This window comes from Mycteria americana, chromosome 12 (assembly GCF_035582795.1).
Source record: "Mycteria americana isolate JAX WOST 10 ecotype Jacksonville Zoo and Gardens chromosome 12, USCA_MyAme_1.0, whole genome shotgun sequence".
In the NCBI taxonomy this organism is placed as follows: Eukaryota; Metazoa; Chordata; class Aves; order Ciconiiformes; family Ciconiidae; genus Mycteria; species Mycteria americana.
In genome coordinates this window covers 12783777-12811551 of record NC_134376.1, presented here as the reverse complement: position 1 = coordinate 12811551, position 27775 = coordinate 12783777, and the positions used below count along the sequence as shown (strand labels likewise).

General features: G+C 40.6%; 1 protein-coding gene across 1 annotated transcript in view; it reads right to left on the bottom strand.

Moving 5' to 3' along the window:
- The window catches only part of LOC142415850 (uncharacterized), a 105553-nt gene that overhangs the window by 56116 nt on the left and 21662 nt on the right, over window positions 1-27775 (bottom strand). The window contains exons 11-27 of the mRNA XM_075514669.1: window positions 27251-27403; window positions 25803-25947; window positions 16352-16510; window positions 15503-15621; window positions 14148-14429; window positions 12965-13120; window positions 12322-12506; window positions 11357-11539; window positions 9828-9919; window positions 9477-9646; window positions 8065-8224; window positions 6886-6965; window positions 5504-5684; window positions 4201-4356; window positions 2052-2185; window positions 689-847; window positions 305-485 (exon numbers count right to left, since the gene is read on the bottom strand). Of these exons, the coding sequence (XP_075370784.1) occupies window positions 305-485; window positions 689-847; window positions 2052-2185; window positions 4201-4356; window positions 5504-5684; window positions 6886-6965; window positions 8065-8224; window positions 9477-9646; window positions 9828-9919; window positions 11357-11539; window positions 12322-12506; window positions 12965-13120; window positions 14148-14429; window positions 15503-15621; window positions 16352-16510; window positions 25803-25947; window positions 27251-27403 (2695 nt within the window). The remainder of the gene's footprint in view (window positions 1-304; window positions 486-688; window positions 848-2051; window positions 2186-4200; window positions 4357-5503; window positions 5685-6885; window positions 6966-8064; window positions 8225-9476; window positions 9647-9827; window positions 9920-11356; window positions 11540-12321; window positions 12507-12964; window positions 13121-14147; window positions 14430-15502; window positions 15622-16351; window positions 16511-25802; window positions 25948-27250; window positions 27404-27775) is intronic.

The following is a 27775-nucleotide window of genomic DNA, read 5'->3' as shown; positions in this document are numbered from 1 at the left end:
CAATGGCCACAAATTGCACTTTGAGAGGCTACAGAATTGCTGGAAGAGGCTAGCCAGCTAGGCTGTGGGAAGTTGGAGATTTCAAAAACTCAGCTAGATAAAGCCACAGCAGATGTGATCTACTGGTAAGAACAGTCCTGATTCGAGCAGGAAGCTGGTCCAGATAACTTCCAGGGTCTGTCTCTTCCAACCAGTATTTCTATGATTCTGTTACACCCATGCAAAACTACCTCACAAAATCCAGCACCAACTTTCAATGCCTGCTTTTCTAATCACAGACTGGAAATGGTTTGTGGTACTTCACCTTCCCACTTCTTCAGGCCATTTCTGGATGCGTCTTTCCACTGCAGCCCAGCCACAAATGGCACGTAGTCATTATACTGCACCTCAAAGTTGGTGCTGCTCTGCAAATAAACCTGAGAGTTGTGCGAGTGCTGCAGCTGGGTTCTATAATTCACCTGTTTTTCCAGGACTTGCATGGTAAACTGGAAAACAAGTGAAACAAATTTAAATAAAAACAGGATCCCATCTTCAGGGCTGCCTAAGCTAACACACATACACACAGTAGCAGGAAGGTCACAGCTAGGAAAAAAAAAAGCCTTACTAAATAAATTAATCCAAATTTTTTTCTTAGTTTGTCTGTTAAATATTTGAAGTGAAGGTCTTACTCTTCAACAATCTTGATTACCTCCATGAAATAGTTGACTAGAGATGAACTGGAACTGTTCTTAAATGCTTGGCTGATCAGCAGTTTCTTCTTGTTGTTTACTTCATCCCAGTGTTTCCCATAGTTCACTTCCATCTGGGAGGAAAGCCAAGATGCACTCGCTTCATGTTTCAGGTGAACCTAAAGAACAGAAAACCACCTTTTTCCTGTAAGCATGCTTTCTCTTTTATTCGCTGCTATTAACTGCCTGTAGAGATATTCCCAAGTAGCAAGCAAGAATAAATCAGAAAGGGTTGCAAATTTTCCAAAGAAAAATCATAGAATCATAGAATCATTTAGGTTGGAAAAGACCTTTAAGATCATCAAGTCCAACTGTTAACCTAGCACGGCCAAGTCCCCCACTAAACCATGTCCCCAAGCACCACATCTACACGGCTTTTAAATACCTCCAGGGGTGGTGACTCCACCACTTCCCTGGGCAGCCTGTTCCAATGCTTGACAACCCTTTCAGTGAAGCGTGTTCCATCACAAGATATAAATTCAGTGTACAAAGCCCAAAACTTTTAGTCTATGCGCTGCCAGTCAAATTACTTTTCTCAGAAGCTAAGGTAACTGGACTCAGGTACTCCTGATGGACTGCCCCGCATGGATTCACTGTGCAGCTGCAAAGCCTGGCAAGATCTTGCTTCACGGGAAATCCTAACACTTCTTGGCTTCAGTCCACGTGGACCAAAAGCAAGGATACAAAATTTCCCTTTAATTCAGCAGCTTATTTTTCAGCCAGCTCTCTGTTCTGCAGCAAATACCCAGTAATATATTAATGGTGATTTGCCTTTAAATTAACCTTTGTCTTCGTGCCATCTGTAAAGGTAGAAATTTTAAACAGATCTGCTTTTCTGCCTGGAAGGGTCACACACACTGAAATGTCTAAGAAAGCATACAAATCTGAACCAGAAAATTAATACAAAACATTGTAAAATGCCTTATTTTCCAGACATACAACTTCTGATGAATAAGCAGAGAGTTCCTGACTTCAAGTTACAAGAAGGATAGAACAAGATAAATCATAAACTTATTAATACTATTGTTTTATATATAACAAAAATTTTCCACAACAAACATTCTGCAGAAGTTCTGTGAATTAATACATTAAAAATGACACCACTGGAGAGTTCCATCACTTACAGCTGTAATGGACTGCACAAATTAGCAACTTGACTAGGTACCTTTGTCTACACAGAAGGCAAAGAGAAACAAGATGAGAAGAAAAAGTCTGATCCAAAAATGACATCTTAGGTATTGCTCTGTTTAAGCCCCTCAGTATGTGAGTGACACAAGGGTACTCAGGACATAAGTATGCAAGTGCTTTGGTCAGTATCTCTACCTTGTGATTATAGGTCGGAGTCTGCATACAGTGACATTCATGCCCAATATCAAGTTTGTATGTGCCATGTGCACCTGTCTCCACTTCAATCTTTTGCCGCATACTGCATTCATGATGAAGATTTTTTGCCTCTCCTGTTCAAGTTAAATCACAAAGTTACCTATTCAAATAAATCAGAAGTAAACTTTCAAAATGTTAATGGTATAAATCTAGCGCTGGCTTCAAGGTTTCTGTTTTTCAAAAACATTAAAGTGGGATTTGTTTATTTTTACAGATATATACTTGTTGATTTATCCTACGAATCCAAAGGAAAGCACACATTTAGTGAACATGCATTTAAGAACAGTGAGTTTGTATTTGCTAGATAAGTGATTCACATCTATGAAAATGGAAACGGTACCACAGTAAAAAGTCAAAGACAAATAGATATTTAATTCATGTAAAAGCTCTGGCAGTATGTTCTGCAGTCTAAAGGTACTGACCAAAGTTTGTGAAGACTGGTACCAATACTGGTATAACTGCATTACCATGAAGTTCAGCTCAAGAATTATCTTCACTCTCTGCTCAAGATCTAGACACATTTTACAGACTACAATGTTGTGTCAAAACACTGCTTCTGACACCTGAACTTATTCTCCTGCTACACATATGTCCAGCCTAACAGCAATCAATAGCTTTGCACTTCTGACTACAGACATGTTGTATATGCAAAACAATTTGTAAAACTTTGGAAAGAAGGCATTAGGCATTGCAAATTTGGATTTGTTTCCACAAGCTATACAAATGAAAATCCTAGGAACAGCCATGTTACAGGCTTTACATGTAAGAGTTTGGACCTTTGTTTACTTTATACTCTATTAAAATTTAAGATGTTTCTAAGTTCAGACAATTGGAAACAGCTGGTTTGTATTAAGAATGGAATGAAAATGATCCAATGATTTAGGCCAATTTTGTTTCAGAAAAGCAAAGGCTCTCCTTAAATGTGTACCATATTTCCATGTTCTTCCACTCTCTTTTTCTTCAGAAGCAATCAACCAATCAATCAATCAATAAATAAAAGCAGGCACTAAGTTTATTACTTAAATGGAATTTTACCTGGGTGAAGTAAAAGCACTACAAACTAATAATGATCAACCTTTCCAGCTTTCTTGGGGTCTCACGATATTTGATGATTTTCTGTTACCACTCAGCTCCCAGCATCATGACATTACATGATATTACATCTTAAACAAAAACCAATAATGAACTACTAGCCCTTGTGGTAACTGAGAAAAAGCTTAAGATAATGAATCTGAAGTTTCAACCAATGAGTGGGATTGGATTACTTTTTTCCTTTTTTTTTTTTTCCTTAAAATCCAGTACTTCAACAAGGAATCACTTGCTGACCACTTCAGGTGGAACAGTTGCCAAACTGGGTTTATATCAAAATATGACTTAAGCTCTAAGTATATGACTTCATAATTACCTACCTATAGCTAGACATCATCTAATACTGTTATAAGTGTTCTGGTATGTTTCTGTTTGTATGTATAAAATATTCTGATCAGCATGCCATTTTTAGCAAAATTATGAGGTCATACCTGTGTAGGTTTAAGAAAACTTTACCACTCATATTGCTACATACTCTCTCTGACTGTGCAACATACTTTATATATACAGTCACCCTATAACGCTTATCATGAATAGCTACTACAAGTATTCAACCTTGATATAATTGTACTGATGTTCACCTGCTTTGTCCAATAAAATTAATGCACAGTTCATACATTGCAGCCAGGAGAACACAGCCAACTGTTTCCTAGAAACAGTCGCTCACATTTTTAAGTGTATGTATGCAACCATTCATTTTGTATAAGCACCTGAGAACACAAATTAATTAGGAGCAATTCCCACTGAAAAAGTAATTTTTAATCAAATGTTGGACATGCTTGTGAAAAGCACATTAAAAAAATGAATTGTTCTTTATATGCAGACTCAAAGAGTAAAGTTTATCCCAGTGAAAAGAGAAACTCTTCCTAGGTCTCAGATCACAGTTTAAAAAACAACTGAAATTTTTCTTGTTAAGAGAGTGTCCTAGTGATACAGGCAAATAACTTGCAGAAAAATGAGGCAAACAGAATGCTTTTACTTTCCCTCCTTTTCACTGTACCTAAGAGCCCGTATTTTATCCTCAAACCATGAGACCACAAGCCTTCACGCTGCTGGAGAAGACCGATGACGTGAACTCCAAGAACACCTGGAAGGTAAGTCTCCCCTTCCAATGAGTATTGTCTCAGCTTATCATCAACCTTTTTCTCCAGAAATGCTACAAAAAGAGTAGAAGTGATTACGCAGTGGTAGAACATGAAGTTAGTTTAGCAAGTAAAAGGAATACTACAGTGGGAAAAACACAAATGCATTCAGTCTCATCTAACTGAGGAACTCCACGATGTACTCCTTTTATAGTAAAAAAAAAGACAGAGCTAGATGTTCAGTCTCTTTCTCCAACTACATATACAGCCTGTATACCATATTTCTCAGATACTGCTTGAAGGTTAGTGACATGAACCCAGCCAAAGCTGCTTCTAAAAGGAAATCAATTCTAACAGACTGATCTTTCAATGAACTAAGACCTAACATGTGAACATGTGGATATTTACTTCTACATTAAGTTGGAGCAAGGTTGTGGCTTTGCAACAGAACTGGTGCAGCCTAGTTCTCAGGGGATAAGAGTTTGAAATCAGACCAGAACCGTTTTTAGATGCAGTCACTGGCAATCCATGTGAAAGCTAAGGATGAAGATTTCACCAAAAGATGGTCTCCCAAAAACCAAACTGGCATTGTGCATTCCTTAAAAGTTAGTTTTATTTTAAAATATTGCGTAATCCTATGACATTTCAATGTCTTTGCCACATGGAGACTACAGTAAGAAATACTAAGGAAAAAACGAGAGCCTTAAGTTACTGGTTTATTCCACTGTATTAATTTACCTTTTAACGAATTGATGTTATACAAATAGTAAAGCCCTCTTTCTGATACTTTCTCTTCTGTTTTCCTCTTAGTGTATTTGTGAGAAAAAAAAAAAGATTTCAAGATTTTTAGAACAACAGGTTTTAAGAGACATTTAGCTACATATATGTGTCTCTGCACTGTTTTGTACTAACAAAAGTGAAAACCAGAAAATTTTAAGAGCTGTTATTGTTTTGGCGGTTTTTTGTTAAGTGATTCCTTACATCTTATTTCTTCCACCCTCTTCAACAGCAATTAAAAACAGACTTAAAAACCAATTTATTTTATAATTGCTATTATTCTGAAATACATATCAGTACTAATTTATCAAGAATAATCATTTTAAAAAGCAGTCTTACTGATTTGAAAGGAACTTTAGAAATACGTGTCCAAAACCAGGCAACCCTAATATATAAGGGCTCCAGAACTTACATTTATATGGCAAATACTTATTGTCCTCTAACCTGAAAGAAATGCAGCATCCTTCAATAAATTATTCAGGGATACTGAAAAAGCTATCTTCTTGCCAAGTTGTTTAGTGATGTTTCCTGACAGAATGATAGGACTGCTTTGCTTTATCAGCTTTACCTCCAGTTGGGTCATGTATGTCTGCTCTCCACTCAGCATCTGCAAATCTGTCATTCCCTAGAATAAAAAAAACAAATGAAAAGCCAAAAACAAAACCCAAGCCACTCAACAGTACAAACTGATGAAGTTTTGAGAAAGCAATAGTATAGACTTGGGCATTTCAGAAATGAGATGAGAGGAGGACGAAAAGAGATTTTTTTCTACACACCCAACAACCCCCCTTCTATCCCCCCAAATCATAAAACTTGCTGTTACTAAATAATGGGGAGGAAGGATGGATTTGTTTTTCCAGTTATACAAAAATCACAGTGGTGTGAGATGCTATTTCCTTCACCTCCTGCTGGCTTCAGTAGTGACTGAAATCACTAAGAATGTTACAATACTGGGCCAAAAAACAATACGGTCTTACTGAAAATACTGGCAGTTTCACAGTAGGTAACTAGGTTTAGGTTGGACTAAATACAAATGCAACAATCTGCAACACTAATTAGTGTTTGGGTTCATGAGAAACATCTGAAAAGTCTTTGAAATATTACTCTAGAAAAAAAAAAATCTGTTAAATAATGTGCTCACTGTAGTGTTTGAAACCGACTGGCTTTGGAGGCCCACATAAGACATGGCATTCTGCTATGGGTATCAATTGCATAATGAAAAAATTGTTCAAGTCCTGGAATATAAACAAAAATGTAAGCAGAGTTTCAGTGATAAACTCCCACCTGCATTTTTGTTTGCTTTTTCATTTCAGAGTTCAAACATTGGCATTCTCTTGCTTATTCCCAGTGCTTTAAAAAACAAATTCTGTGATATAAAGAACAGTATCTTAGAGATTCGTACATCTATAGAGTCCACAGAAGTGAAGAAATTAGCCTGGGCTTACTCAAAGTCTTTACGCATGCTCAGAATACAGGTCTGAAAAAACGTGTGACTACATATGCACGTAATGAGCGAAAGTCCACAGGAGTCAATGTGACCTTCTCTACTAACTTAACACTGGAAGCAACCCAAAGGTTTTTGAGTACGTCTGAATATGAAAAAATTGCTTCAGATTACTTGCAGAAGCCATGCCTTAAAAGCTTTTAAAACACAGCAATTTAGCACTGAGTCTGGCTCAAAAATATGTATAAAGAGAACTGGTAATTTCTCTGATGGATTGCGCACAGAACTATTTTGCAATATGTGTGATTTTCATTGCCTTTCTTTTCTGTGCTTTTATTTAAGTATTCATCTTAGTATGAGAGCTCATGACCTGAAAACATACCTTAATGTAATATACATCTTGGTCATCTACTATCAGCTCCAGGTGTCCAATTCGTGAATTTTTAGAAAACTCAATTCTCCCTTGGAGAAAAATAAAACTGTTTACTTTTTCTGGACATATACTGTTCAGTGATGCTTCATAAAACTGTACCCAAAATAATAGTTGCCATTGTTGTGAACAATATATTTACAGAGTAAAAATGTAGTAAATATCAGAGCAAAGGAAAAAAGTTAGGAACAGAGTTTGCAAAGGCATTGAAGTGTCCTCAGAATACACATCTCATTTTGAAAGGACATTCTGAGAATACTAATAGAGAACAGGCAATGAAGCTGTCTCCAACAAACCAGCTTAGTTCTGGAAGTGATTCTGGAAGTGATACACTTCCTTTAGGCCTGTGCTAAAATTTGTAAGCTGTGTTGTGCTGTGGAGACATTTCATGAGCTCAGAACACTGTGCACCCAAAGCTTTGCACAGTGTAGGTAAATCTTCCATGCAATCCATTTGAAAATAACCAGGATCAAAAAAAAAAAAAAAAAAAAAAAAAAAAATCCGGAGGGACAAACTCTAAATATGTGATATGGTAGAATACATCACAACAAAACAAAACAAAACATCACGTGACCAGCATGTCAAAGAAGATGAAATATGTTGTCTATATTATACCATATATTTATCAGTTTATATTTCATCAATTTGTTTGTTGATTTTGTTTTCTATGTTACACTGTGATTGAAATGTTACTTTTTATTATAATGCACTGCAATAGCATAGTCAGTACTTAACTGATTTGGCAACAAGTAATTTTGTATCATAACTAACAGCATACAGCAAACTAGAATTCAGGAACAGTAAGGCCAGTTCAGCACATGTAAAAGATTACAGAACAATCCACTGTGTTCCTCAGCCTTAACTTCATATATACTGGTAACAGGTTTCCTCTTTAACGTGAGTTTGTGACCCAGGTACTGAACCTCTGACTGTGCAAAATAGTCTTAACCAAAATGGAAAGACCACTGGGAATGGGTGTTACCTAAAGCAGTAAACTGAATGGCTATCACACAATAATGTAGTTTTAGCATTAGATTATTGACTGAAATGTATTGATATGCTCTGTTAATTCTAATGAAGTTCTCCTAACTGACATTAACTGATGATCTGGTTCTTAGTTGAAAAACCTACCATCAATCTCAATCTTTTTCTTAGGTTGTATAAATCGGATTCTGAATTTCTTCTGTGGGACACTAAAATTTAGGTCAACACCAACATCTCTTTTCAAGTCTGACTTTGGCGTCCCAATGAAGAAGTGAAGGACAGCTTCATTTGGGATCCATGAATTCTCCTGGAAGAAAGAAAGGATAACCACGTTTGCAATTGGCACAGCATTTAGAAAACAATCTATCACACTGAGTTACATCACATGATCATAGCCACCTTCACCACTATAATAATTTTTCACCTATCTGCTTGTCAAGATTTTCAGCAAGAAATTTCTATTTTTCCCAGGGTGTATTTTCCATTCCCTGTCCAGTGCTTGTCTTGGGAAACGCTGTCTGAACACCTTGAATTTCACAGCATACTGACCTTCTCTTGAAATGATGCTGAATCCTGCCAAAATTTATGGAAAATCAGACCACACTTCCAGTTATAAATTTAAGCTCTATAGCTCAGGCCTAAGTGACTAGAATTTGGCAGGGCTGCCTGAAGCCCTTACACTCTGGTGTCAGCAGTGGGATACGGTACACAGCGCCATGACCCTGCAGTGGGTGCCTTAGTTGACAGTTTCGGCCTTCCCCCTGCCTACAGACGTCAGACTCTCTGGCAGAAGGAAATGCCTGTTCCCTTTCCTGCTTGTATTAGAGAAAGTCAGAAAAACAAAATCACGACAGGAAAGTTACTCTGCTTATTGCTTTTATCTCACTGTCTTAGAGATACTGAGCAGTGTTTGAATACAGCCAAAGCCCAAACTGTCTCCCAGTAAAAAGAATTAGCTCAAGCCCAGCAGCACACTTGGGCTGTGAGAGAAGATAATACTCCAGCCACTGCCTGTGTTAAACACCTATACTATCATTTTAGAAAAAGCCATAAATCCTTACTGTCCCCTGCAGAAGCTGAAAACCATTCCTTCCCCGGGCTTGCCCAAATGAACATATTAAAACAACTGACAGCCTTCTGGGGTGGATTCACTGGAGCCTAACTTCTGCTGTTAAACAAGGTGTTTAATGTAAATTAATGATTTGGGTTTCGAGGTTTTTTTGTCACAAAGAGAAACAAGTCATCAAAGTGAGGCCAGGTTGTTTAGTACTGGGCACCAAGTCAAAAATCCTGGTCTCTATTTCCAGCTCTACCAGTCTTATCTAACCAAATGACTTAATATTCATGTGTGCTGTTTCGTATATGGAAATAGTATGTACCTACTATCAGCATCAGTAACTTGTTTTCAATATATTTTTCCACTATAATGGGAATGGAAATAATAATAATGTAGACCTTGAAAGCCAGTTAAGTTGAATATACAGTACTGAGATATACCATTCTTTCATCAGCATAATAAACTAAAACTAAAGCCAAAGTAAAGCATGCCATAATAGTACCTGAGGAATATAGTTATATGCACCTTCCACAATGTACTGCTGCAGGCCTCTGTCTTGCTTAGTTAATGTGACAGCCACTCTCAAAGGTCCACTAAGGGGGAAAACCAAACCACTGGCTGGGTCAGGATATGACATTTCAGAACACAGCTGCCAGCCAATAATCTCAGACACTGGTGGAAGATAACAGTCGAACATTCAGTTAGAACAACAAAGAAAACATGCAAATGAACATTGCACTGAAGACCTTTTAGAATTAATATGTAAAAAAGAAATTCTACTGAATAAAATGATCTGTTCTGGACATTTCAGAATTATCAAGCTTTCTAAGACAAACATGATAGCTAGACTCACCTTCCTCCCTAGTGCAAGATCTGGTTTCTGTGTGGTCTTGGAAAACATCTATATCTTCTGTCTCATCCACCGTCATGAAGTAGAGTTTAGAGCTACAACCAAGAATTTCAAACAGTCACTTAAAAACAATTATGCTAAAGTTACAGCAATATTTAAACAAAATTCTCAGTTATATGCCCATCTTCTCCTGGATGGGAAAAGCAAGAAAGATTAAGTTCTGCTAAGGTCAGTCTACATTTCTGCTAATTAGCACTGATTTTTATCCACAGTTTCCATGTTTAATCTGTCACTATCTTGAGATTCTTCTGCAGTTCCTCACAGCCAGTATTAGATTTCTCTGTTCTGAGCGATTTAGTATGGTCCACTTACTACAACTCCACTCACTTCCTGGCTTCTAGACATTTTTTTTCCCTTAGGCTATGTATGGACATCAGTTTAGTTCCACTCTTGAAGTTCTTGCAGAACTTCAGAACTTCACTGAACTGCTTGTACAAGAATCATGGTCTCTGCACTTAATGAGAACAAGAGAGTTAATGCAATATCTAATAGACTCTACAGTCAGTCTTTTGTTCAAATAATGCACAATACAGGTTTGTAATTATTTTGACTTTCACTCTGGTCTGTCATCCATCCTAGCTGACAGAAAGAGAATTACATCAGTAAGTTTCCCAGAGTCCTAACGGAATGGATGGTTTAAACGCAAAGTCCAGAGTCTTTTAGCTCTTTTCTGAACTGCATATCCCATAGTACCGCAATGTCCCAAATCAAGAGAAACACAAAGGAACGACAATCTGTAAATACTTCATTCATCTGTTGTCATGTCCAAGAGGCACGTGGTTGACATGTCATTTACAATATGTCATCACACTGATGACCTCAGTGCCTTCTACTTGGATTTCTATCAAATCTAGAACTTCAAAGAAAGGAGAAAGCCAGCAGAAAAAAAAGAGCTAAAAAGCCTAGCTTGCATTAACGCAAGTAATTCATTTGCTTAACATCTGACAGTTGTTGAGGTGGTATTTCACAGTGTAACCTTTACCTAACATTAAAGAACCTAAGTAAAAACTCACCAGAAGGGTATGAGCACACCTTGTTAGTACGATATTCCAAATTACTCCAGTGTTTTGCTAAATACCATCTGTAGAAGTAATGCTAATCTTTTCCTCCATCACTTTAATACCCTGAACTAGATTCTTTGGACACTAAAGTTCCAGAAACAGCACTGACATTCAGTAGGAAAAAACAGGGGAGTATGAAAAATTCATTTACATCTTTTATCATAAGGCTTTGATTTGAGTATTTCACTTCAGTGGAAGAATGTATGTTTTTATGGTAAAACAATGTAAAATGCACAGAATAATTTCCCTTTCCTTTTCTTCTGAATTGCAGATTTGGACTATGAGTCAGACTGAAAGAGTTTGTTTTCTGACAAAATATATTTCTGCTGTATTAATGAGCCTGCCAGTTAAGTTCTGATCAAGAAAGTTACCACGGTTACTATTTAGGAAGATGTCCTTGCTTAATCTTACCTGAAATTAATTATCTCCATTGATTCTTCTGGAGTGTTCAAGAAAACTTTGAGCTCTTGCCCTTTTTTTACCTGGATTCCCCCATCAAGACTAGTAGATGTCCTCATTCCTGTTAGCCAGCTCAGGCCAGCTTGTCCCAGAGTCCCCACAGTTCCCATTTGGACAGAAAGCTGGACAAACGCGCTGTTGAAAGATTTGATACATATTCTTCTATGAAAAGCACCTTCTTTTTAAAGCACTTAATTTAAACCATAGGCTGCTCATCCTCTTCAATAAATACATAGAGTTTGATGCTGTAACACAGTATATTCTAACATTAAAATCATGATGACTATTTTGTTTCAGGAAATAACTGACAAAATTATATGTACACTTTCTAATACAAATTGAAGTATAGTTTTACTATATCTCCTAAGTAAGGGATTTGAACCCAGACTTCAGCATGAAATATCGGGAAAGGGAAAGCGATTAGCATTGAGTATCATGGTGTAAGTTTATCTCTGCCTATACAGCACTTAGTGAAGTTTAGTAAATGTATTCAGTATCTATAAAAAGCTACAATAGCCAGATAAGGAAACATAGGGTTAAATCATCCATTGGTTTGTAGATCCAGAACCTGTATCTGCATGTCTGATCCTGAGAAAAATCCAAAATGCCTTCCCTGTAACAGGTAAAGCATTCAAAAGATGATCTGCATGCAAGCATTTAAGAATTTGATTTAGAGACAGGAGGAATCTTAACTGGAAAAGTACAACAATGGAGTTCAAAATCAGACAGACAGGATAGGAAACCACTGCTGTCCTTATAGCATAGCAACCATTCAGCAATATAAGGCTGATGACTGCTTGAGTTCTTCGGGAATCTCCTAATCGATTACAATGGACATTCACACAAAACTTTCACATCAGGAATTGCTGTTTGACATCAGGAATATGTGAAAGCAACACCTTTGCAGCAGTTATTACCTTGGCTTGATATATCCATTTAGAAAGAAATTTGACTGTTGTTTGAAATCCGCATTCCCTTTGATTTTTACGTTGATTGCTGCTGAGGCATTGACTGCCAGCTGAACAGGAAAGCCTGAAATTGCTGGAAACTGCAATTCTTCAGTGGCCAAACTCAGCCTTTTATTAAACTGGACTTCTTGCCCCTATGGTGAAAAAACCCAAACAAACAAAAACCAGAATTTTATTTTGCATAATAAAGTCAGCATTCAATAATTTTTCCAGATATAACTATCCACTGCATTTGTCTGCTGTGAAAGTGTTTTTAACTGAGCTGATCTGGGAAATAAGGTAGAAAGCAGCCCAAATCCTGCACCTGGCCAGGGCATGAGTTAGACAGTAGTCCTACCCCAGTTAAAGAAAGAATTAGTTTTCACTGAAGCATGGATGGATTTGAATGAGAAAAGCAAGAGATAAGAACCATCAAACAACAGAACAAGTCCTTGCCTAATGTATTGAATGCTGTTTAAACCCAATACATACTGGTGTTTTTTAGAGTTCAATTTAGAAAAACAGTAAGTAATATTTTGTATCTTTTACATATCTGTCAGGAAGTAGTTTCTCAAGGCATTTACTTTTAAATAGAAAAAAAGGTGCCTTTTACCTTCAGAAGTTTGACAGCCAACTCAGCCATATTTAAAGAATAATGTTTCATTTGTTTTCTTAAATCTTCACAATCCAAGAAGCTAAGTTCATTTCCAAAGATTTTCATGCTTAGCTCACATTTCAGCACCTCCTTTCTCACCGTTCTCTCAGTGAACTGACATGTGATAAAGAAATAAATCAGGAAGAGAATGATGTTTATATTAATTTCTGTTCAAACTCATAGTAAACAATTCCTCAGTGCAGGCTATGTTATTAGTAAACAGACATTAGGCTCCCTTTTATAAATATTCCAAGACCACTTAGGATCCTGGATTAGTAACTGTTCTTTCCAGCTAAACTTCAGCTCTATATCATGCCAGCTGACTTTCACTATGAACACAGGTAATGTCTACTCCTAAGATGACTGGGCAAAAGGAGAAGTATTGCCATACATACCCACAAACAGATGAAGCTTTGAAAAATACAATCTCAATTAATACATTATGGGTGCCATGATTGCTAAATAAACTGCTAAGAAGTAAAATTTTACATCTTCCCTCCTTATGAATCAATACAACAGCAACACAACATGAACATGAGCTTACACTGTAAGAAGAAACTCTAAGACGACGAGTCCCAAGAAGAGAGATGGTCTAAGACAAACTAAATAAATCACGGCCCCCAAGTTCTCCAGATAATACATCAACAATCAAAGTCAATTCCCAAAGCTTTCCTGTTATATACATAGAACACAGCTCTCTCCAAACACGGGTAAATTCACAAAGGGCCACTGTAACATCTGACATCAAACTGGGAAGTCAGATTGCAAACAGCATGACTCAGGAACTTAACATCAAGCAGCTGTTTTCAGTGCCGCAGAAGTCAATAGACAAAAGGACTTCAGTATAAAGAAGGATCAGAGCTCAAATAAGGAGAGGAAGCCCAAAACGCAGGCAACATATTCCCCTGGCTGAGAGTCACTGTTTTGAGACAATAAAACAATCTGAAAAACTGAAGATCTGGCTCTTTGTTGCTTTGTATTTTATGCAGCTGTGAAGTTCTCTGCAAGTGAGTGGAACAAGTTACAAATGCTTCACGCAAAGGAGTCACAGTAATACAGAGCAGTTGTCCAATGCTAGATGGGGCCCTAAGTTTAACCGGGGAATGTCATTAATTTTTCCAAGATCTACAGAGTCAGTTACCTTTTTGACTAACTCACTCATCTTGCTGTACTTTCTCCCAGGACAATTCTGGTTAGCTTTTCTCAACTTCGGCTTGCCAGACTTGGTCACAAGATGATCAGTGGGGCTGTATTGCTTCACAGTCAGCTTCCTCTGCTTGACTTTTCCTGTTGTTTCCACTGGGTTTTCTGACTTGTGGTTTCTTTCATTACTGTTTGCAAAAAAACGGTCACTGAAAGGAGCAGACTTCTGCCCAAAAATCTTCTGCACGAGAGCTTCAGCATTCTCTAATTGTACACCAACCTAGGGGAAAGCATACAGCATTGAAAAGCCTGACAATGAGATGCATAAGCCATGTCCAGTTCTATAGGCAGAAATTAAAAAAATACATCTAGATGCAACCTTTAGGTTTTTGTACAAAGAAAGATTTGCCATACAAGATCACAGTGGTCTACAAAGTTTATTATCCTACCCCATGCAGCATCCAATACTGGATATTTCAGTATTAAATCTTTCCAGTAAAAACTCTCCAGTTTGGTGATTACGTGAAGCTCAGTACAAAATAAAAATCCTTTTTTATTCAGGTGCTGCTTCATTTACACCATGATGGGACAGTTTGAGCTACTGCTATTTTAGCATGTTACAAACAGTATTTTGGTTGGAAAACAATAACGCACCCTTTTAGTGCTCCTGAAATAAGATTCTGTTTGGAAGTTTGACTAAAATAGTATTACTAACACACATAAATCCAGGGTATATGACACTGAAAAAAATATTTTATTCCCTTGCAAACTTAAACTTGAGATCTGAAGGCTGCATTAAATTATTTCTTTCACATACACATTTTTACCTGCAATAAAGAGTCCATATGCCAAACATTGCTTTCTCTTGGAGGCACAGCAGAGGCACAATTAAAGATTATGAGGTTGCAGGCAGGCCATTTAAATATCCCAAGCACTGGATGCTCAATGGGACTAAAACAGTGACTTCAGTTAGGTATACACGACTCTATCTCTTGTATTAAAGGAACGGTGTACCCAAGCCAACCTATTCTCCACTGTAAGTCAACTGAAGAAATCTTACTATCCTAAACAGGATCTCAGAAAGCACTGACTTCTACCTTTCATTTGAATCAACAGCAAGAGCTGAATATAACTCATTTGGCTAGCGTATGGTACTATCAGAGTAAAAGTGGTTTTATTACGACTAAGTCCATTATACAAAGGAGTCATCAGTCTGAGGTAACTTTGCTGTAGCAGTGAAAAGCATACCTTGGTAAAGGAACTGTAATGGGAAAATAGAAAATATTTCTTTTTACTTCAATACACCAAGTGTCCCTTGAGTAGGAGGATAAAAAAAAAATTCCATAAACTTGCCTCCAGTAGATTTATAGCCTGCCCCATAAGGTGAACAGTCAAATTTGTCATGACTGACCGTGGTAGAAAAGATGCAGGAGAAAAGACCACTGATGCTTCCATATTTGCACCTGCACCAGCTGCAACAGAAAATATCAGACATCTGTCATTTGGAGATCAGCTATTCTCATACACTTTGCAAGTCTCATCGTTCTTTGGGAAACTGCAACTCTGCTCATTAAGAAGATGGTGAATAAAACATTAAGTCAACAGGTGAAATTATTTAACTTTTTAGTATAGCAAAGACTTTAATGGACATTACTGAAAGCCTATTACCTGACTAGCACTAAAAGAAAAGCATTTACAATATATATTGTACAAAATTGCACTGGAAGAGATGGACAGAAAATCAAAATGTTACTCTGAAAAATATTATCTAGCTTTTTTGCTAAAAACAAATGATGAACAGATAGTAAAACAGGAAGGAATTAGTCTGAATCTTTTCTTATGCCAAGAAAGGCACATGAATCAGAAGAAAAAAAATACATCTCAATCCCCTGTTGCTGCAAAGGAAGCTCACTAAGGAAGGAATCAATAGTTGGTGTTCACAAAAATAATCTAAAAAGTTCATTGGTTCTTTTTCTCCTTTCTCACAAAAGGCAAAGCTGCATGGTACCTGGCTTGTTAGCATTACATTTGATATAATCCAATTAAGGTCAGAGCAGAATCAAGCCTACATTTGCATATCTGGGTACTATTGAGTCATAAAATTTAAAATTGTCTGGAGCAACATGTAAAGGACCAGAAAAGCCATGTGGGACTTTAATACTCCATATGCTACAAAGCATTAAGTTCTAAAACTCCACATACCTGAGTGGAACGTGACATCGGAATATGAGGAGTATTTCCATGTCTCCCGCTCAAAATCTCTGCTAAGGATTTCATCAGGAATAGAATCTCGAAGGTGCTCCTTCAATGGATCATCCGTCTCCAGGAGCTGAGAGAGATGACTCCAAACAAAGGAGCCCACTTAAATTAAACAAAAGAAAAGCATTTGGAAATTAGACAAAAATTAAAAACAGTTTTAAAAATTGATACAGGGAACCTTTTTATTTATTTATACCAGAATTAACCCTAAACCATTCCCCTGACGACAACAGAATTCATTCATTTTCAGCACCATTCAAATCAGTCTGATGCACCTATCTTTACCACAGTCAACTTATTTAAATACTGTCTTATTCTTTCCAATATGGCATGTGAGGGCCATTCACTCCCTAGTTTCATTTATGCCTCTCAGCTAACCTAGGCAGGCAAGGAGGTAAGGTTAACCTACTTATTTACTCTTTGCAAAGGATCTTCTGTACTAAATTCAAAGGAATGCTGCAAAAAAAAAGATACAACTCTAATACAGACGTTAGAGGCAGGCTGTGCAGCTCAAATGATATCAGACTGTTTCTGTTCCTTCTTCAAAGAACAGATGTAACAGAATTATTTAAAAGATGGTTTTAAACTTTAACTTTGGCAGCATCACTCATTTTGTTCTTGAAAATCACTGACCCAGTGTACTGAAACATAAAAAAAAAAAATATTTAAGTCTGGGATAGACAGCAAGCACATAAAAATCTTAAAATAACAGCTAAAAACTATAAGCAGGAATAAACAAAGCTTTTTAAAGGCAAGCATTAAGCAACTTTAAATACACAGAGATCTATTAATCAGATACCCTACATGAACATTGGCAAGTGATCACCAACTCTCCTGAGGCTTATAATGGAATTACAGGTGGACTTGTAAGAGAAAATTGGCAATAAAGTTTCTTTACATACAGCAAACAAATCATTCAAATATAAAGACTCTTTCTACACTGTGCAATGTACAACATTTCCAAAAGCACTTCCAAAAAAAAAAAAAGAAAAAAACCACATACAGTTAAACAGTTGTGATTCAGAATTAGTATTTCTGTATGACACCGTGCTGATTTCATGGTTTGGCCACATACGCGCTGCGTTGTGGGGGGCAAACATATTCCATGTGTTTTGCAGTCTGGTTCTTAAACAAAGGCTTTTTTTCTCCTGAAGATAAAACATATTAGGCTCGAGTGCTAACTGAATGCGCAGACACTGAATACTGATATAACTGCGTTTTTCACAATACAACTTCTTTTTTTCATATTGCTTTTTCTGAATGTGGCAACTAAAAACAAGTATGTGCTCTACGCCTTCAAAAGCACTTGTTACTCAAAAGTCTATTATATAAATTATTTAGGTGTTACATTAACCAAAGACAAAGGAAGGAAATAAACAAAATCCATGAGTACTGCATTAAATTGTTTAAAACACAGAACATTTTGGATGGACTTGTAGAACTCCTTCATAAATCAGAAAATTTATTTTTTCCACAAGGAGCCACAGGGAGGAGAGTCACTGAGGGTACACCTTGATAGTATTTTTCAGGCTGATGCAATTTCTGTCTGTCTGAACTCTAAACAGAGGGGAACAAGTCCCTTCCAAACCACAAGCCATATCATCAGGTGAACACAATGCTGAGCCTGAACTCATAATTGCTGCAGGTTATACTGGTCTGGACATAACATCCTGATAAAGTGGATACACGGCTTCAAGTTCAGAGCTGGCTAGGATTCAGACACACCAGAGTGCAGACAGAGCCTGCTTTCATCTGCCTGCAAACAACCTTATAGATACCTGTCCTGGTTTCAGCTGAGATAGAGTTAATTTTCTTTATAGTGGCTGGTATGGGGCTATGTTTGGGATTTGTGCGGAAAACAGTGTTGATAATACAGAAATGGTTCATTTTAAAGGTGATGAGAGATGGTTCAATTTAAAGGAAATACCTTTAAATTGTTGTATCCCGGGATTTGAGTTGCATGTTGTGGGAATTACTATAGCAGGAACCCCTTGTTGCTAGCCAGGCTAGGAGCAAGGGGAGGAGTTCATTGCAATGTTAAACCCTATAACCTGGCCCAAAAGGACCAGGGGTGGACATTGTAATGGATATACCTTTAAATTGTTGTAACCCATGATTTGAGTTGCATGTTATAGGAATTACTACAGCCGGAACCACCTGAACAAATGGAGGAGAAGCCTTACAAGAGGCAGTGAAGTCCTTGCAATGAAGTCCTCCCCTTGCCCCTGCTCCAGCTTGGACTTATCCACAGAATGCAGTAGCTTCAGAAGTAAACTTGCTCCAACATGGCCTCATGCACAGCCACTGATGCTTCAAGGTGTACCTGCTGCAGCACGGACTTCATCCACAGCCACAGATGCTTCGAGGTATACCTGCTGCAGCATGGACTTTATCCACAGCCACAGATGCTTCGAGGTGCACCTTATCCAGCGTGGACTTATCCTTGGACCACAATCCCTTCAGAGGTATACCTGCTGTGGCACAGACATAACCATGGCCACAGACGTTTCAAGGTATACCTGCTCTGGCATGGGCTAATCCATGGGCACAGACGCTTCGGGGTGTCCTGCTCCCACGTGGATTCATCCACAGGTCACAGTCCCTTCGACTCGAGTTCACACCGGAGTTCCAGCCTGTCCAGTACAGCAGCACAGAAACAGCAGCAATGCCCTGGCCATCTGCCAGCCCAGGCGCAAGGCCATTGCTGTTATCAAAATGTTCCCAGGCACAGCAGAGTAAGATGATAAGCAGTACAGCAGCACGGCAAGCAGCGAAAGCAAAAAGCAGCCACTAACGAGCCCTAGACTCTAACATACAGTAAGGCAAGCAAGCCTATGGCAAGCACAGAAGCCTGCTGATTAATAGCTAAACAGCAATAACAGCTATAAATTCTATCTGGCACATTCCAATCAAATCTGTCATTATCTCAAACCCTTCGAGCCCCACGTTGGGTGCCAAAAAGGACTGTCGTGGTTTAACCCCAGCTGGCAACTAAGCACCACGCAGCCGCTTGCTCACTCCCCCTCGGTGGGATGGGGAAGAGAATCGGAAGAGCAAAAGTAAGAAAACTTGAGGGTTGAGATAAAAACAGTTCAATAGGTAAAGCAAAAACCGCGCACGCAAGCATAGCAAACCAAGGAATTCATTCACTACTTCCCATGGGCAGGCAGGTGTTCAGCCATCTCCAGGAAAGCAGGGCTCCATCACGCGTAGTGGTTACTTGGAAAGACAAACGCCATCACTCCAAATGTCCCCCCTTCCTTCTTCTTCCCCAGCTTTATATACTGAGCATGACGTCATGTGGTATGGAATAGCCCTTTGGGCAGTTTGGATCAACTATCCTGGCTGTGTCCCCTCCCAGCTTCTTCTGTGCCTGGCAGAGCACAGGAAGCTGAAAAGTCCTTGACCAGTGCAGCAGCAACTAAACCATCTCTGTATTATCAACACTGTTTTCCGCACAAATCCCAAACATAGCCCCATACCAGCCACTATAAAGAAAATTAACTCTATCTCAGCTGAAACCAGGACAATACCCCTTTCATGTTTGCTCCTTCTTGACAGATTAAAAGCACAGGATTAGTCTAGAGGTATTCTTTGTTGAATGTGGTGAAACCATTTAGAAAAAATCCCTCCTTCACCCAAAATATGGGATCAGCTTAAACATCTGTGTGCTTTGGTAATAAAGAGCAGATAGGACTCTGTACTTTTATAGAACCTACAGTTTCATTTCATACTAGCCCAAACAGCTTCTCCTTCAGATAAGCTACTTACATAAAATGACTATTTTTAAACATAGTATAGAAGATTTTCTACTCAGCATCAGCTCTCAATTCAGTCTCATGTCAGTAATCTGGCTCAGATCAGACAATAATTGATCATGGAACCACAGAAGCAGGAAGCATAAACCAGAACAAACTAACAGTAATTAAGATGTTATACTTATGCTCACCTTTTCCCCAAATGACTGCTACACCATTGGCCAGCTATATATTGGATATATGATTAACACACAAAGTCCTCACAAAGTCCTTTTCACAACATTCCTAACACAACATGTCCCAGTTCCCACATTTTGCCTTTTCCCTATGTTATTATCAGGGATGCCATTCTTGATGCCATTTGTTTGCCATTAGATCCAGAGTTCTCAAACTGTGATCCTTAGTGGACTCTCAGTTGACCTGAAGCATCATTTCTGGCACAGTGATGAAGCACCTCCCACTAAGCCTTGATGCTAACTGCAGGAAGCCCTAAAGTTCCTAGGTATCTTAAATAATCTACATGAAAATCAACCAGCCTTTCTTTGTAGTCTTCAGATCTGCTTAGTTTCTGTCTAATGCTATCTTTAAAATCATAGAATCAGAACGGTTTGGGTTGGAAGGGACCTTAAAGATCACCTAGTTCCAACCCCCCTGCCATGGCCAGGGTCACCTTCCACTAGACCAGGTTGCTCAAAGCCCCATCCAACCTGGCCTTGAACACTTCCAGGGATGGGGCATCCACAGCTTCTCTGGGCAGCCTGTTCCAGTGCCTCACCACCTTCATAGTGAAGAATTTCTTCCTCATATCTAATCTAAATCTACCCTCTTTCAGTTTAAAGCCATTACCCCTTGTCCTATCACTACATGCCCTTGTAAAAAGTCCTTCTCCAGTTTTCTTGTAGGTACTGGAAGGCTGCAATTAGGTCTCCCTGGAGACTTCTCTTCTCCGGGCTGAACAACCCCAATTCTCCCAGCCTGTCTTCATAGGAGAGGTGCTCAGCCCTCTGATCATCTTCATGGCCCTCCTCTGGACTAGCTCCAACAGGTCCATGTCCTTCTTATGTTAGGCCCTAGAGCTGAATGCAGTTCTCCAGGTGGGGTCTCATGAGAGCAGAGTAGAGGGGGAGAATCACCTCTCTCGACCTGCTGGTCATGCTTCTTTGGATGCAGCCCAGGATACGGTTGGCTTTCTGGGCTGCAAGCGCGCATTGCCGGGTCATGTTGAGCTTCTCGTCAACCAACACCCCCAAGTCCTTCTCCTCAGGGCTGCTCTCAATCCATTCTCTTCCCAGCCTGTATTTGTGCTTGGGATTGCCCTGAGCCATGTGCAGGACCTTGAACTTGGCCTTGTTGAACTTCATGAGTTTTGCTTGGGCCCACCTCTCAAGCCTGTCAAGGTCCCTCTGGATGGCATCCCTTCCCTCCACCATGTCGACCATACCACACAGCTTGGTGTTGTCGGCAAACTTGCTGAGGGTGCACTCAATCCCACTGCCCATGTTGCCGACACAGATGTTAAACGGTGCCAGTCCCAATACCAACCCTGAATATTAACCAGCTTTCTTGGGCCCCTCTTCCCTCCAGGGCTTTATCCCATGGTACTCTACCAAGGAGACACCTGAAGAGGCCAAAGTCTGCTCTCCTGAAGTCCAGGGTAGTAAGCTTGCTATGCACCTTCCTCAGTGCCCTAAGGATCTTGAACTCCACCATTTCTTGGTCACTGCAGCCAAGGCTGCCCTTGAGCTTCACATTCCTCACCAGCCCCTCCTTGTTGGTGAGAACAAGGTCCAGCATAGCACCTCTCCTCCTTGGCTCCTCTGTCACTTGGAGAAGGAATTTATCATCAACGCATTCCAGGAACCTCCTGGATTGCTTATGCCCTCCTGTGTTGTCCCTCCAACAGATATCAGGGTGGTTGAAGTTGCCCATGAGGACCAGGGCTTGTGAACATGAGGCTGCTCCTATCTGTCTATAGAGGGCCTCATCTACTCTGTCTTCCTGGTCAGGTGGCCTGTAGCAGACCCCCACTATAATGTCACCTGTCCCTGCCCTCCCTTTAATCCTGACCCATAAGCTCTTGGTCAGCACCTCATCCATCCCCAGGTGGAGCTCCATATACTTCAGCTGGTCATTGACATAGAGGGCGACACCCCCTCCTCATCTCCCCTGCCTGTCCTTCCTAAAGAGCCTGTATCTGTCCATTCCAACACTCCATAGAAGCCATCCCACCATGTCTCCACGATGCCAGTAAGATCACAGCCCTGCAGGTGTGCACACATCTCAACTCCTCTTGTTTATTCCCCATGCTACGTGCGTTTGCATAGAGGCATTTAAGTTGGGTCCCCAATGAAGCTGACTTACTGGCTGGAACTCCTTTGTACTGCTCTTCAGGTGCTCTCCTGCTGACCTGTGATCCTTCTCCAGGCTCTGGGCATCTATTGCTGGCACTGGCATCAAACTGGTAGGAATGGGATGGATTGAGGTTTCCCTCCCCTGGCAACTTTAGTTTAAAGCCCTCTTCACCAGCTTGGCAAGCCTGAAGATGCTCTTCCCCTTCTCTGACTGATGGACCCCATCAGCCCCTAGCAGACCAGGTTTCTCAAAGTGAGTCCCATGGTCTAAGTAGCCAAACCCCTGGCTGTGGCACCAGTCCTGTAACCATTTGTTGATTCACCAGATTCAACTGGCCCTTTCAAGCACCTTCCCTTTGACCGGAAAGATTGATGAAAAAACTACCTGCGCTCCAGAGTTCCTTACTGTTGCTCCCAGGGCTCTGTAATCCTTCTTGATACTCCTCAGACTTCTCCTGGCTGTATCACTGATGCCCACGTGAAACAACAGCAGCAGATAATAGTCAGTGGACTGTATGAGGCTTGGTAGTCTCTTGGTGGCACCCCTGATACGAGCCCCCAGTAAGCAGCACACCTCTCTAGAGAGTGCGTCAGCTCAGCAAATGGGTGCCTCCGTACCTCTCGGAAGAGAGTTGCCTACTACTATCAGCCATCGCCTTTTCTTAGCTGCACTGGTTGTTATACAGGGAGCAGATTGGGCTGCCTTACTCAGCTCCAGCGTCCCTCCTGGTGTGACAGGTCTTTCCTCTTCAGTCTGCAGAGCAGTGAAGTGGTTCTGCAAGGGCATCTCAGGCTTCAGGGGAAGTCTCTTCCTCCTGCTGGTCCTCACCGTTGCAACAGTCCATTCTTCTGCATTACTGGCCCCCCTCCCTTCTGTGTGTGCCGGTGGGGGAGTTTTTGGCTGTTTGGCCACGGTCTGCGGGTCCATTGCAGACTGCAGCTATCTAACTCCTTCTCAGCCTCCCTGATGTTACGCAGCCTTCTCACCGCCTCCTGCAGCTCAGCCACCTCTGCAGGAGGCCCTCTACCTGGGCACACCTTTTGCAGGCAGGTCTGCTGCCTGTCCCTGCCCCAGGAGAAAGGTCTAGGCACTTCCTGCCGTCTGAGGTCTGCACTGCAGCCTGTCCCTTCAGCAGCTCCATCTGGGTGGAGGCATCAGCCACCGCTGGGGTAGATCACAGAACCACAGAATCATATAGGTTGGAAAAGACCTTTAAGATCATCGAGTCCAACCGTAAACCTAACACTACCAAGACCACCACTACACCATGTCCATAAGCACCTCATCCAAACGTCTTTTAAATACCTCCAGGGATGGTGACTCAACCACTTCCCTGGGCAGCCCCTTCCAATGTTTGATAACCCTTTCAGTGAAGTAAAATTTCCTAATATCCAGTCTAAACTTCCCCTGGCGCAACTTGAGGCCATTTCCTCTCGTCCTGTCACTTGTTACGTGGGAGAAGAGACCAACCACCACCTCTCTACAACCTCCTTTCAGGTAGTTGTAGAGAGCAATAAGGTCTCCCCTCAGCCTCCTTTTCTCCAGGCTAAACAACCCCAGGTCCCTCAGCTGCTCCTCATCAGACTTCTGCTCCAGACCCTTCACCAGCTTCGTTGCCCTTCTCTGGACACGCTCCAGCACCTCAATGTCTCTCTTGTAGGGAGGGGCCCAACACTGAACACAGTATTCGAGCTGCAGCCTCACCAGTGCTGAGTACAGGGGCACGATCACTTCCCTAGTCCTGCTGGCCACACTATCTCTGATACAAGGCAGGATGCCATTGGCTTTCTTGGCCACCTGGGCACACTGCTGGCTCATATTCAGGCAGCTGTCAACCAACACTCCCAGGTCCTTTTCTGCCTGGCAGCTTTCCAGCCACTCTTCCCCAAGCCTGTAGCATTGCATGGGGTTGCTGTGGCCCAAGTGCAGGACCTTGCACTTGGCCTTGTTGAACCTCATACAATTGGCCCCAGCCCATCGATCCAGCCTGTCCAGATCCCTGCACAGAGCCTTCCTCCCCTCAAGCAGATCAACACTCCCACACAACTTGGTGTCATCTGCAAACTGACTGAGGGTGCACTCGATCCCCTCGTCCAGATCATTGATAAAGATGTTAAACAGAACTGGCCCCAACACAGAGCCCTGGGGAACACCGCTTGTGACCGGCCACCAACTGGAGTAAACTCCATTCACCACCACTCTTTGGGCCCGGCCATCCAGCCAGTTCTTTACCCAGATGGTGCAGACCTCCCAGCTGGAGCTCTCAGATGAGTGCCCACCATTCTGCCTTGAGGGTCAGGTAGGATGAGTGCCCTTGACCTGTGCAGATGGTCACAGAACGGTGCCAGTTGCTGCGCTATGTGTACTTCAAGTCTCCCACCGGGCCAGTGGAATGCCCCTCCTTCGAGGAGGCACCCTCCCTGCGTGAGCTGCCGTGCAAACTGCCACACTATGCCCTGGCTGATACACCATGCCCTGTTTGCCCGCCCTGGTCACAGCGCTGCCTGGGGCTGCCTTTTGCGGGGGTGGGGGGTGGCCGCCATTACTCCTGTCCCTGCCCACGCCTCGTCAGCCGCTCTTGTGAGAGCTGCCAGCTCCTGGTGGGTCTCTGCGCTCCCCCGGGGTTTCCCCAGGTCAGGAAATCCCCCTGTACGCTGCGATCCCCCGCTTCACTGCAGAACACGCCTGCACCGGCGCTGATTGACTCTACAAGTGGTGATTGATATTAAAACCATATCAAAACTGATGTAAAATAACTGCAAAGGAGGACAGTACCAAAGAAAGACCATGGCAGCAAGTCCTTATAATAAGTATTTCTACTACATCAAGTAAACAAATAGTAAATGTAGAATTTAGGAGCATTAAAAAGGTAATTAAGAAAAAGCTTACTTTATACCTGCAGCTTGCAATATTTTTTTCTGCCACTTACTTCTTTCTCAACTTAACAAAATGTAATTTGCAGTTATCCATTTGTATTTCTAACGCACTAAACATCAAAGATGTTCCATGCATCTCTTTTGCAAGAGCATTCAGTTAATGAAATGTTGCCAGTAGAGGGAACTAATTCTATGAAGAGCCACTCCTTACTGACTATTGCTAAAATAACAGTATCACAATTCCAATACAAAATGTGGCCATCATACGAACAGTCTTTTAGAACAACCTACAAAGTATTACAATTAAATAAAAATTTATATAGGTTGGTACCATTACACCTGTAAAGTAAATGTTACATTGACGTATTAGGAATGTGTAAGAATGTGTTAGCCAGTTGCTTGGCTAACCTTGACTGGATGTTTCTTTCAGCAAAGTCTTTTGTACTTGTTTAAATAACTCTTCATGTGGACATTTCATTGCTATATAATAAGCAGCAATCCTTATTTCCACATCTTCACTGGTTGCTTGATACAGCTGAATTAATATGGCATTCTAAGAGAAAAAGAGAGAAAGATAACCAAAAGATAAAAAAAGAAAAAGACAATTATGATATTTACTCCCCTAAAACATCTCATGTATGCACTTTCAGTTACAGGTGGGATTTTCTTTCTGAGATAGCCATTGCTTTATACCTGACAAAGTCACTCATGCAACATGTATACAAATGTATGTACATATTCTCTATACTACCTTATCCACGAATTTCCAGAACAAACTGTCATTATGACCTGAATCCTATACTGATTAATTTATACAGGACTGTCTGCAACACAGAGCCTCACTTGCTAGCAGTACTGTGAATGATGCTTTTATTCCAGCACAGGGGAGAGTTGTTCTATTATTTTTCACACATATGCCACAGCTAATACACAGACAACAATGGCTACATTTTTGTTAACAGGCTATTAAGATCATTACTCCTGGTCTCAATCAAAGGGTAGGACTGTAACAAATGTATTCTGTTCAATACTTCCCCGGTACCACCAAATATGAGTTGTTTGGTGAACTTCCAGGAATTAAGACATTGGTGACTGATACTAGTAACATTTCTACTAGCATTCAACACCCCCAGTCCACCCACAGGGTGTCAGCTTAGCAGTTCATTTGCTAGACAATGATGGGGTGTATGACAACATACAGACTTCACACTTTCAACAGGTCTAAGGAGCAACACCGAGCTTCATAACTGCAGAAGCAGCAGATTATGCCAATCCATGCTGCGATTGAATTTTAAAAAGCCATAGAAAATACTTCTCCAAGTGCAAGTCCATGTGGAATTTCTTGTTCTTCTGGAGCAGGACTGCCAGCTTTGCCCAGGCTAGCACTCCTGGCTTTGCCATTCTTTTTAGTATCAAGTTATTTGAGATAAACAAGTTTTGTGTTTTCTATTAAATCAGTAACAAAATGTTCTAACTATGACAATTACAACAAGGTTCTCACATTAATACTTAGCATTTCACAGAACGATACAGTGGAACAGACTATAGGAAAAATTAAGTACTGTGGGTTTTCAGCCATAACCCACACAGACATAAGCCACCCAACTGAAGTAACGTTTTAAGAAGTCATAAGCATTACCTCAGTCACTGGATGTGTTACCTCAACTATAGCAAAGTTAGGTATGCATTCAGCAGGGTGGTCCTACCAAACTCTCCAACAGCAGAGGAGCTCTACTGGAAGACACGTTTACACTTGTTCCTTATTTGTTTGCATGTTTCATAACTATTCCAGAAAGTCAGAACTCTGGGACAGCACCAGGAAGCCATCAGTCACCTGCTGGCAATAAATCACTTACCCTGACAGAACATGGAATGCGCCTGAAGGCTTGGATAGCAGCTAGACGAATTTCGATCGGATTACTTTTCAGGGAAGCACACAAGCTCAAAACAGGAGCTAGCGAAGCTGCTGCCAGTCCTGCATTTCCAATGGCTTTTAACACCAGTTGCATCTGTAAATACAGAGCAAGGTAGAATAAAAAGCTCTCCACATGTTGTCAGCTGTACATAAAATTTTACTGCATTAACATTTTCTGTGAACATTCTCTGTTTACAATGATTGCTGATCATTTGGGGGGTTTACTGCAGCCCCTATTGTACCAGCTATACTCTGGCTTTAGTATGAGGACAAGACTCATATGGACGGCTGTTCTAATGCCATGTAGCACTTTTAAGTAAAATCTGGCTTCAACCTGCTAGAATACAAAAGCATTTAAAAAAAACCTGCATTGCAATGGAAAAACAGCAGTCATGGATCTGACATACAGTAAAAGTTTTTCAAGTACTTTGATATTTTGTCCCCTTTGATCACAGACATTTTGACC